General features: G+C 35.0%; 1 protein-coding gene across 3 annotated transcripts in view; it reads left to right on the top strand.

Moving 5' to 3' along the window:
* Positions 1-12,785, top strand: part of LOC112641719 (cysteine-rich secretory protein 2-like) — a 67,378-nt gene that overhangs the window by 40,076 nt on the left and 14,517 nt on the right. For 2 of the 3 annotated variants that reach the window (XM_025418999.3, XM_025419000.3), the window contains exons 2-4: positions 1,828-1,864; positions 9,699-9,769; positions 12,642-12,758. In XM_025418999.3, the coding sequence (XP_025274784.1) occupies positions 1,828-1,864; positions 9,699-9,769; positions 12,642-12,758 (225 nt within the window). Of the gene's footprint in view, positions 1-1,422; positions 1,454-1,827; positions 1,865-9,698; positions 9,770-12,641; positions 12,759-12,785 lie in introns of those variants that run through there. The other variant, XM_025419001.3, reaches the window with a different exon arrangement.

Here is a 12,785-nt window from a genome sequence, read left to right as displayed (position 1 = left end):
TAACTGCACATAATAGTGAAGCTACCAGCTCCCTTCAGGAATACAGCAGAAAAAGGAGGATTTTTTCAAAAGCCATATTGCTGAATGGTGCTGCACCACTGGGCAGATGTGGTCCAGGCACTGAGGAACACTGGTGTACACATCTGGTCCAGAAGCCCTGCCTTACCATTGATCGTCTGAACTAGAATACAGGACCTGAGCCATTGCTCAAGACATGCTGGCTGATAATCCTTCTGGTAGGCCCCTCACATCATCACACACTTTGTCAGGACTCAATATTATTTGCTAAGAAGAAATCCAGAACTGGAAAATCAGGAAATCAAGAACGAGGTTTTAAAATTGAGTTTGGGGAAAATAAAATAAAATAAAATAAAATAAAATAAAATAAAATAAAATTGAGTTTGGGGTCAAATTCTCCTAAGGATATGCAAAGAAGTGGGAACACCCACATCGCATCTACATGTAACACACATACTTAAAACAAAATTCATTGTTTAGAAGCAGCAAGTTTATCCAATTAGAATCCGAATGCATTGCATTATCCATTTTATTTTTTTAGAAAGACTTTTTTTAAAGATTTATTTATTATTTATTTATTTATTTATTTATTTATTTATTTATTTATGAGAGACACACAGAGAGAGGCAGAGACATAGGGGAGTCCTATGTGGGACTCAATCCCAGGATTCCAGGTTCATGCCCTGAGTTGAAGGCAGACATTCAACCATTGAGCCACCCAGACATCCCGCATTATCCATTCTAAAGGCCTAAATATTTTCACACAAAGGAGATACAATCTCTCTGCCTTACAATTTTTCAAATCAGAAAACTACAAACTAGATGTGAAAAGTCAGTTTGAGGTACACAGCTTCATGTTGCAGGACCAAACCTGAAGGGAGACCAAAGTAGGTATGATTTGCTTTAGAACACAGTAAAGAGTGGAGGGTGGAGGGTGCATCTCACACAGGGTGAGGGTGTGAGATGGAGGGTGTGAGGTGCACCGTCACACAGGGTGAGTGAGATGCACCCTCCACCTCTGCCAGCATTCCTTAGATCAAGGTTTCTAGGTCATTCTTTCCATTAGAGAATGGACCAAGTTCCAACATATACAAATAAATTTAAAAGTCTAAAAACAATTACAGTAAATTCAACATTAATTTCAGACATCCTGTACAAATTGAGTCCTGCTATAATACACTAAAGAATTATCCCCACAGCCCTCACATTGAACCAAAATTAGTTTTACTTGCAGAAATGCACACATAAGTACAAGTATCTACATTTAGTTTATATGTGGTTTCCCACAGTACCGGACACATCAGAGCTCCCAGTAAGTAAATGTGTCAACTTGTGGACTCATCTTGCATCCTGGGAAATATCCAGAAGAAAGGCATTTGCTTTAAATGAGGAAACATCTTTCCTAAACTCCATAGGAGAAAAAGCTCTGCACAAGGTCTGCAACCTGCTTATTCTTGACATAGGAAATATTAAATACCCTCTACCCAAGGTCTATAGAGAATTCAATTCTAGATGCCAAAGGGGCACTTGAGAATAAATACACAGCAAAGGTGACATCTAAGGAAATCACTTGAGCTGAAGAAAAGCCATCCAAAAAAAAAAATTTTTTTTTAAAGCCATGCGGAGAATCACAAGATATTGCCAAAACTGCAGTTATACAACAAGCAATGAGACTATTGGAGTGACAAATCCTGTTTCAGACCTGTTGACTTAGATTTACTTGCACAACCATACTGGCCAAAAACAGGAAATAAGTGTAATGTACATATATTGCTCTAACCTTCTTTCTCTCCACCGTCCTTCCCACAGATAAAGCAGATGCTTCACCTGTCTCTGAGAATCAACAGTAAGTAATGTGTTTGTTTTAAGATGAACTATTTATTATGCAAATATATTTGTGTTTTTCAGTAGTAAACGGTATGTTGTAAAAGAGTATGATTTTCAAAACGTTGTTAATAACTTTTATTGAGAGTAATGAGCTTAACTTTCGTACTCTTTTTAAACTAAGAAAGTAACATGTAGCTCTACTATTCCAAACACAGCAAATTTAATATTCAAATTAAATTTTACTTTTCATTCTAAAATAAGTAATATAATTTCCATATCTATGATTTTGGAAACAATTACACAAGATCTTCCTTTAATAGAAAAATGAAAAACTAAGCATATGTGTCATGTATTCCATATTAATAATTTTACTAATATTCACATTTGTGGATATGTGTTGATACAGGCATTATTAAAATAAGGATCAGAAGCTATTTCTAATAATTTTAAATCTATTGAAACAAAACTATAGCACTGACCTACAGGTAAAAAAACTTCATTAGCAATTATCAGCATAACATACAATTTCCCTCATGAAATTCACTCAAATCAAAAAGAAAGCAAAAGACTCAGAAGTTTTCTGATCATAAGTTAATTTACACAAGCAGCTACATTTTTTAAGCCTACATTTACATGAAGATTTGAATATAATATCTGCTGTATTTTATATAAGGAAGCAATTGCCAAAAAGAACTTTTTTTTTTTTTGCAAATAAGAAATGATACCTAATGACAATATGTAAGGAGTTATTTACCCTGCAGAGGGAAGATTTTACTTTCAAAATATTTTGTTAGTGTTCTCCTCTACAGCTAGTTGCTATCCAGGGAGCTTAGGGAGGATTTACACTGCTGCCAGAGAAGATCTGGATTTTTGTCTTTTGCCAGTTAAACCAAAACCTACATCTGCCTATATGACTCACCCTCTAGGAGGAGCATCAAGGGAAATTAAACCAATGAAGATTTGCAAATCCAGGAACCACTCCATAATGTTGAGTGGTAAGATCAGCTGGTGCCCCTGAACTGAGTTCAGATTTGTAAGAGAAAGAGGTAAATTAGGAGGAAGAGTGTCAGACCTCTAAAGTAATGTCTAAATCAGATACTGTTAATAATTCCAGTAATTTCTTTTAATAAATTCAAGTAAGGGCAGTAAATCATACGTGGAAATGGGAAAACAAAAAACAAAAAACCTTGCTTTTGAGAACTGTCAAGGTGGCTCCTATTATTTAGGTATCTTTACAGATTCCCTAGATGAGAAGTCTAGAAGTTTGGCAAACTTTGTTCAGAGTCATGGGCTGCTTTCTATAGTACAGACAAATGGATGAGATGAAAGAAACTGACCAGAAGGAAGATTAAATATGACGTCAAAAGTTTGAAAAGATTGTATCAAATACTTTTCTGTGCTGATTGGTATGTAGACGTGTCCATACCCATAACGCACACATGATACACATTTGTGTTGATGCTTTTATTTTTTATTTTTAGATTTTATTTTTAGATAGATTTTATCTATCTATCATCTATCTATCTATCTATCATCTATCTATCTATCTATCTATCTATCTATCTATCTATCTATCATCTATCTATCATGTGTTTATTTGGAGGGAGGGAGAGCAGAAGGAGGGGCAGAATGAGAGGGACAGACTCTAAAGCAGACTCTGAGCTGAGTACAGAGCCCAATTTGGGGCTGGATCCACCACCCTGAGATCATGACCCCAGCCAATTTAAAAAGTAGAACATTTAATTGACTGAGCCACCCAAAAGCCTCTGTGTTGATTCTTTTAATGGTATTTTTTCTGGTCTAATTGTTTGAAACATTTCCATCCCCTTCTTTCAGGAGTTAGGGCTTTGAGGCCAAACTGTCTGGACTTATCCGCAGGTTCTCCTTCTGCATGCAAACATATGGCATTTTATTATTAAATATCTGATTCTGAGACTGGAAATCTGTAAACTGGGGTATTGAATAATATGTACTCTTTAGAATGTTGGGAGTTTTAATGAGCCCATAAAGAGCGACACAGTCCTTTACACGAAATACAAGATCACCATAGGATAGCATTATTATATAGCTCACTTAGAGGCACAGGGATATGGCTCTGAAAACTTGCATGTAAAGCATTTCATCTATTTATAAATTTAATCTCTATTCATCTTTATGGGTAATGCTTAAGAAGGATCTGGTGTTTATTTTCTCCATATAGCAAAGGAATTTCCCCCAAATCAAATGCTAGACAATCTGCTCTTCCTATAATGCTCTTTTATGCTACCTTGTTTGGTCTGTCTCTTAAATTTTCTATTCACTTTCATTGACCCATTTTTTTCATTCCTAATATAACATCCACATTTTTGTCAACACAAGTTTGAAGTCTATTTTATTAACTAATATGAAAATATACCCCAATTAATCATTCTTATAAAAGGTATATTCAGTTATTCATGGGCCAATCAGAATTTTTATTAGAGTTATAATTTTCACATTAATTTATTTAGGATTGATATCTTTATTATATTAACACATACCATTGCACACACACACACATGCATACATACTAGAGGTTCTAAGAGAATTAATTCTCCTCAGATTTTCTCACTATCTTTTCGCTTCTATCATTTTTCCAGAGTTTATATCAAGGTGCTAATAAAAAACCTGCCTATTTTGACAGCATGACTGGAACAGAAGCCTACAAGCTTACCTTTTAAATGGACACTTTTATGAATTCCCCTCTTAGGAACTAAATAAATTCTCCTTAGTTTAGAATTTGAAAATCCTTACTTCCATAGAATGGATTTTCAGGCAAGGTATGCCTGTATAATTTTTGTAAATATATGTTTTTCATTAATTAAGAAGAAGTGGTATCCTGTCTTTAGAGAAAACAACTCATTTATCTTTTTAAGTGAGTGTTTCAAACTTAGTGGTGGTCCTAAAATAAATGTAAAGAAGCAATAAGATGCTATAACTTAATTGTATATATGTAAATTTATGCTTCAGAAAGGCACAATCTGCGCTGCTATCTATAATCAGTAGTAAATTATCAACACTTAGAATCGTAAATCTTTGAAATCCCTTTGACTTTTCTCTAGTCATACTTATGAGAAATTACTGATCTCTTGAAAAAGGGAAAGTTATGAATGACAGAGGAGAAAATCTTATCAAAGGAGAGACTTGGTGACAGCATGTGGCAAAATAACTCTCTTAAGGGAAATGATTTAGAAGGAATCTAAGGTTTGTTCCTAAGGAAATCGCAGAGGAGATGTATAACGACACACGTTTAGAAATTATCTACATGCAAGTAAGTGACAGGAAGAGGCAGTTACTTTCCTAATTCTTCCTGATGTTTTCTGTGTGACTCTACCAAATGGAAGTGCAAATAAAATATATCCTATCTGCACCTGCTATTTAGGGAGGCCCTGGGGGTGAGACCTGAGGTGGAAATGAATGTATTGGTCTTCCAGTTGATAATAGGTTTTTATCATATTTACTGTATCTGAAATACTTAACTTCCAGAGCTCTGTTTTATGCCAGATTCTTCCCTGTCCTTCTACAAAAGTCCAAGAATATGCCAAAGCAAAAGAAAATAAAAGTTTACATTTTGCACACATGGGAAAGTACAGCCAGTTCACACTGTGGGCACTAGAATGATGGGCTCCCCTAACAAAATGCTAAGATTGAGGGCGGGCAGGAATCCTGTCTCGTTAACTTGACCATTCTCAAAAATATCTAGCATACTATCATGGGTAAAGTATGTAAAACCTGATGGATGTCTATCTATTAAAGGAAATTGATTGCTGCTGACTTGCAAAAAAGGGAGGATCGTTTTTTTCTATTTTGCTCTTACATTTTCTAGGAGGCCCACTTGAGGCCAGCAACAGAAGGATGTGCATGCTCAAGGACACTAGTGTATCAGAGTCCCCTGGAGACTTTGTAAGCTCCTGTCTTTCTGTCACTGAGCAAATACAGAGTGAGCCATCTTTACACGCAATGCAGTTACAGAAAAAAGTCAAATGCAAAGAAATTAAGGGAAATAAAACCATGAACATGAATCAGAAAAATTGAATAAAATCAGATTTTATTTGGTGGGCTTTGAATGTTCCTACCCAGAGACAAGCCTCTGAGTTTCTTTGGGGAAAGGGACTTAGAAAGCTTCATATTCTTAAGTGATGTATCTAAAATCCAGGTTAAGGACTAACATCATCAGAGGCATAAGGGGCATATGATCAAAGAATAATGAAGTTATTAATGAGAAGCCCATCCTGACTAGAGTTATGGGAGAAAAGATTACCCTAATGAATTCTGTACCAGGTTGGGTTCTTCAGGTCACAAAATCTGAGACACAGAAGTTAAAGAAAACATTTGGGATCAATTCTGTAGGAAGGAAGGGGAGAGAAGCAAAATTACTCCAAGGTAGAAGTGAAGTTGTAATGTAGTCTTATGGGAGGCTTCAGCCAATCAACTGAAGTGCCTGCAAGCTGAGAGATTTCTGCGGGCAACACTCCCTGCTAAGGGCACAGGCATCCCACTTGATAATACAAATAGTCATGTTAATGCTAAGACAGGATGTCTTAATGTATGTTTTTTTTTCTATTTTCAAATTGCTCTAACAGCACTTACCTCATTCACAAGAACTGTATGACGTGATCCTATGTCACTAGTGTAACCTGATAAAGATTTCCAATTTCATATAGCTAGTTAAAGATGAGCTGCGGAAAACAGAATTAAGGACAACACCCAGGCTTCTTAACACCTATAGTGCACTCTTCCTGTTCTCACAGTACCAGGTGTCAATTTTCAGTGTTCAGATTTGCCCAATACAGGGCCAGGCATCTCTAAGAAACAAAAATAGCTTTTTTGGACCCTAACTTTATATGTTTGCTTTATACAGAATTAAGTTAATTTTTCTTTCCATATTTTTTCTTTTCTGTCTTCAATTTTTCATTTTATTATCCCATCTCTTCTGCTGTTCTACCTAAACATTACAGTATAAACAAAACCTCTTATTAGTGTTATAAGTAATATTATAATGCTCTAAACAAGTTTAAATTTCCAAAATAGTGTAGAAACATCTGCATAATTTGTATCTTTTGTAGAACCCTTATAGGAAATGTTTCCAATTTTGTGATTTTCATCCCAATTATTTCCCTTCCTATTCTATTTACTAAATGGACAAAAATATCTCATTTAAATGCCAAAAAAGTTCTCCATTATTTCACCAAACCTACATATACACAGGGTATCATATCAATATTTTCAATACCATAAAATATTTGAGCTTTCTAAGTTTGATGAGTTTTATTTTATATTTGAGGAACAACAGAAAAAGATTGACTTTATTGTTCAGATTGCGTTAATTTTTTCCCTAATTTTCTAAAATGTGCTTAGTAATCCACCAGCTGTTTAACAGTCACAAAAAGATTTATAGTAATGCATGCCTTTTTTTGTCAAGGCAGAAAATTCATTAGATGCTTTCATTCTTACCTGGAACTCCATGCCCCAAGAAGAATGATACAGTTTAGTGGGAAATGGATATTGATGTTAAGAGAAATCTTGGGTTCTGGCCTAGCCATACACTACCTAGAAATGATACCATCAGGAAGTCAATTTAATACCTCTGTGCATCTGTTCTTCTTTTATGTGATCAACATAATGTTTAAACTATTAGCTACACCAGGTTGCAAAAGGCAACTAATAGGTTTGACAAAGTCAGAGGCACTTTCCCAAGACTTAATAATCTTTCTGCAAAAAAAGGCTTTTTCTTTTTTCTAAGTACTGTAATTACAGTAATACAGCGTCATTATAGAAAATGCAGAAAAGGATGTCTCACCAGATGAAGATAAACTCATCTCTTGCATTTCCATTTAATCTCGTTTGTTCTTTCCCTGTCTTTTTGTCTGATGGTTAACTTTGTGGGAGAAGGGGATGAGGTCCTTTTTCTGTTACTGTCCTCCAGGAGAACAATAACATAGTATCTCAGATCTCCCTACACATCAAGGTTGTCAATATCACAATGCAATAAAATTTCTTCTGTTACCTTATCTTAAATATGACCGCAAATATATGACATAGTTTTTGTCATCTATAGGTAGCTCTAGAAGATTTCAAATTACTACATTTTATGAACCTTCAGACTCATTAAAAAATAACCTAACCTTCAGGGCAGCCTGGGTGGCTCAGTGGTTTAGTGCCGCTTTCAGCCCAGGGCTTGATCATAGATACCGAGAATCGAGTTCCTCGTCAGGCTCCCTGCATGAGGCTGCTTCTCCCTCTGCCTGTGTCTCTGCTTCTCTCTCTACCTCTGCGTCTCTCATGAATAAATAAATAAAATCTTTTAAAAAAATTTTCTAAAAAATAACCTAACCTTCAAATATCAACTATTGGAATGTGTGTGGCACTGCTTGGGCTACCGTAACAAAATACCACAGACTGAGTGGTGTGAACAACAGAAATTTATTTTTCTCACTGTTCTGAGGGTTCAAAGTCTGAGGCCAAGGTACAGGATAGTCAGTTTCTGGTGAGACTTCTCTTTTTGGCTTGCAGACAGCCACCTTCTCACTGTATTCTCACATGGCATCTTCTTACCTGTATGGAGATGAGAGAGGGAAAGAGAGAGAGAGAGAGGACTCTCTGGTGTCTCTCTTTATATGTATGCAAATCCTATTGGAAAAGGGTTCATTCTTATGACCTCATTTAATCTTAATTACTTCCTTAGAAACCCAAATACAAATACAGCCACACTGGCAACTAGGGCTCCAACATATGAATTCTGGGAGGGCACAAACATTCATCCATAATGGAAGCCAAGGATTTCCCATACACTATTTTGTTAACTTTGAAGCATAAGCATTTTTTTGTTATAACACATTGGAGACATAATTGTTATGTCTAATACACTCTAACAAGAGGATATATTCTAATTTATCTGGACATTTTATCTCCCTATGATTGAGCATATAATAAATTATAATGATTTCCCCTTATAAATATTAATGTAATAAAATTGTATGTCTAAATCTTTTCCAGTTTTTATTTCCTCAGGATTTCAAGGAGTTAAATTAGTGAGGCAACGATGAGAATTTATTAAAAGTATTAATATGGATTGGGTGGGTTAATCTAATCTTGAAAGTGAGAAATCTACCTCCTGTTTTTAGATCCAGAAGGAGAATATTGCCTTTTTAAGGGGGATTTGAGGCATTGTAATAAAAGAAAAGGTTTGAATGGAAATGAATGAGGACATTGGCTGCATAGGTATAGTTGAAAGAGTAGTTGAAAGTATTAAAGAAAAGTACTAACTTCCCAATGGATTTATCTAGAGTTCTAAGAATGACAAGTATCTTATATGAGACAGACTCATAGCAGGAAAGAAATGACAAATGATAACTAATAATTTGAAAAGATCTTAATGACAGTATATTTAAAAGGATTAAGAAGGGTTTAGGGAAACCAGCAAGAACTAATATAGGTAATACCCAAGTATTATTAGCATTTGGGAGCTATTACTTCTCCTGAATGGGCAATGTGGAGAAGCCATTTCCAGAACCAGAAACTAGCTACATAGACAAGAGTGTAGAACTAGGGTAAAATTGGGTAGTATATACTTAACATTTATAGGTGTATTTCAAAGGCTTCAATCAAGTACTTCCTTTTGTTCTGTGGATCTCCATTGGAAGGTTGCTTCTGGGTAAATCCATTATCATTCTACTGGCATCAGTGTAACAAACCTTTTGTTATATAACTAATAAATTTGGAATAACTGAGATCATTACATTGTTATGTTTTGGTTTTTCTCTCTGTATTCCTCAGAAGTTCATACACTAAACAGTCCAATGCAGATCTTTGTTCCCTTTATTTTGTTTTCCCAGCAATGGCCTTATTCTTGGAGTTGCTGTTCCTGGCTGTTGTGTTGCTTCCATTCTTTCCTGCAAATGGACAGGTATGGTCGAAGCTGAAAATATTTTTAGAACATGTGGAGCAACCTTGGGGAATAGAAAGATATTAGATCAATTTTCAAAAGTGAAAAGGAAGACACAGGTACATCACAAAGTACTCTTTGGTTGCTGAAGTACTTAAAACAAGTCTAAGGCATGGTGACCAATATTATAGCCTCTGGCCACATTAGGGTGTTGAATACTGGAAATATAGATGGTTGGAACTGAGATCTGCATAAATACATAGCAGAATTCAAGAGTTGGTGAAGAAAGAAGGTAAAATATTTCATTAATTTTAGTATTGATTGCATGATGAAAACATATTTTTAATCTGTCAGATAAGTATATTATAAATATCAATTTAATCTGTTTCTTTCTTTTTTTGAAGTGGCCACCCAGAAATTAAAATTACATTTGATGCTATAATTATATTTCTTTTGACAGCAATGCTTTACAGGTTTAAAAGCTAATGAAACTCTTCCTGTTTAAAGATCTTTCGTGATTTCCTTTTATTTAAATCAATATAATCCTCATAGAAAATTAACAATTTATTTATATAATCTCAAATTTATATTACCTCAAATGCTTCACATACATCACCACATTTATTTTCATAGTCATTATGTAAGAATAATTATACCTATTTTTTAAATTAAAAAAAGAAACTTTAGTAAAGATCTTAAATATTTGGATTTTTCATGTTTTACAATTATTATATAAAGGATAAAATGTTCTAATTATTTCTAATATGCTGTTATGCTGTTTCACTTTAATAATCTTAAGAACAGAATCAGGGATCCCTGGGTGGCTCAGCGGTTTGGCGCCTGCCTTTGGCCCAGGGCGCAATCCTGGAGTCCAGGGATCGAGTCCCACGTCAGGCTCCTGGCATGGAGCCTGCTTCTCCCTCCTCCTGTGTCTCTGCCTCTCTCTCTCTCTGTCTATGATAAATAAATAAATAAATCTTTAAAAAAAAAAAGAACAGAATCAATTAATCCCTTAAAAGTTTGGTGGGTAGGTGCCTATATAAGGTGTCTATCTTCTGATCAGAAAAACTCTGAATGTGAAGTTTGGTCAATGCAGTCTGTTTCTACATTCTTCTTTAACTGAGAAAACAAGATAACTAGCACTCCTCAGCCAGGGATCAGACACTAGTTCAAAACTCATGTGGCATTCAGAAATATAGTCATTATGTTACCATAATTAATTTTCAATCTGCAGATAATTTTTTCATCACCTAGGTCTTCATTCAAAAAGTTTGCTACCTTCTGAATCTCTTTTCTAAAGATTTTTTTTAAAGATTTTATTTATTTGAGAGAGGGCGAGAGACAGAGCGAGTACCAAGACTTTATTTAATAATTTTAGAGCGACAGGGCACATGCAGGAAAGGGCAAAGGGAGAGGGAGAAAGAATTGAAATAAATTCTTTAAGGGTAGATAGATACCTTGTTATATCCATTTTATGCTCAACACTCTTCATATTCCCTGTAACCTAATAAAAGCTTTCTGGAAACTCATTTAAAAACAACAGCAAAGACATGTCTTCAGTAGGATTTGTATCCACAAAGCAAGATAGTGTAAGAAGGAGGAAATAATGACTTTTTTCTCAGGGACCAAATTTTTGAAGTGTTTGGAAATGAAATTCTATTAAGCAGATTTTTGAAAGTCAATAGGAAACATCCAAGGATGTTATTTTATGCTTTATTATAAAGCAGAGGTGGGCCACGGCTAATATTTCACAGGCACATCCTTTCTAGCTTAGGATTTAGTAGCTGGGAATGTGCTAAACCTATGAATACAATGAAATTCACTATTGGTCCCTGTCCTTAGGAACATACAAGCAAGTGGGAGAAATAGGCACAAAAATAAATAGTGACAACAACAAACATGGTTAAACCTAAGTTTGCACTATTTGGAGAGCTTTGAGGAAATTCAGTATTGGAGGAAAAACAGAATAACTTACTCCAATGTATCAGGGAAAATCACCAAAGGGCCCTATCTGTTCAGAGTTAGACTTGAAACTCTTGCTCATACAACATAACAGCAATTTGTAATTTTAAGTCATCAAATATCTTAGACCTTGTGGGAACAATTACATACTGTTCTCTATCTCCACGCTAGACACCCTGGCCCCGCACACACACACACAGAGAATGATAAAATATACCAAAAATTTCAGCAGCTGATTTAATACTAAAAAGAAACAGACTCGGCAATGGCCCATTAATTGGATGACTTTGTTCCCTCTAAATGGCCTTGGAAATTTTTTAATATTGCAAAATTATCTTCTGAGTGACTCCATGAAATTAGATCATGATAAAATAGATTACAATATCTACCATAATAGGAAGAATAATTTTACTGGAGCATTGAATGCACTTTGAACCTGAACATTCCTTCCCTAACTACATTTTAAATACATTATTTCTCTAAATACAGACCATATCAGGTCAAGGTTTCCTTAAAACCTAAGATGAATCTTGAGGCCCACTCTCATTCCACCTGCTGCAGCCTGTTCAAAAGTGAATGAATATGTTTTAATGTTTCTACTGCGTACTATTAAGATTATAAAATAATATCACTCATATGGCTAGAAAAAGCACAATTAGAGTTCTCTTGAAACTAGAAATTGGTATCTGTGGCCTCAGAGGAGATTTTAATTTGTCATGCCATGAATTTCATCCTCATTCTCCAAGCTTCAAATGCTTCTTTCGTATTTGTCATAGCTTTGGCTCAGGTTCATTGGCAATGCTTAACAACTAATATTGACTTGAACTGAATGCTTTTCAAAATGATCTTTGCTCTCTTGAATTCACTTATTCATTCTTAAATGCAATTTTAACAAATGTAGAAGGGTAACTTTAATGTTATTTCCCTTTAGGGTCCATCCTTTACTGCTTTGTTAACCACTCAAACGCAAGTCCAAAAGGAGATTGTAAATAAACACAATGAACTAAGGAAATCAGTCTCTCCACCTGCCAGCAACATGCTAAAGATGGTAAGAGGCAGTGATAAAGGCTAGTGT

This window comes from Canis lupus, chromosome 12 (assembly GCF_003254725.2).
Source record: "Canis lupus dingo isolate Sandy chromosome 12, ASM325472v2, whole genome shotgun sequence".
NCBI classification, from domain to species: Eukaryota; Metazoa; Chordata; class Mammalia; order Carnivora; family Canidae; genus Canis; species Canis lupus.
Note: the sequence above shows the minus strand (reverse complement) of the source record. Positions and strands in the feature narration are given on the sequence as shown.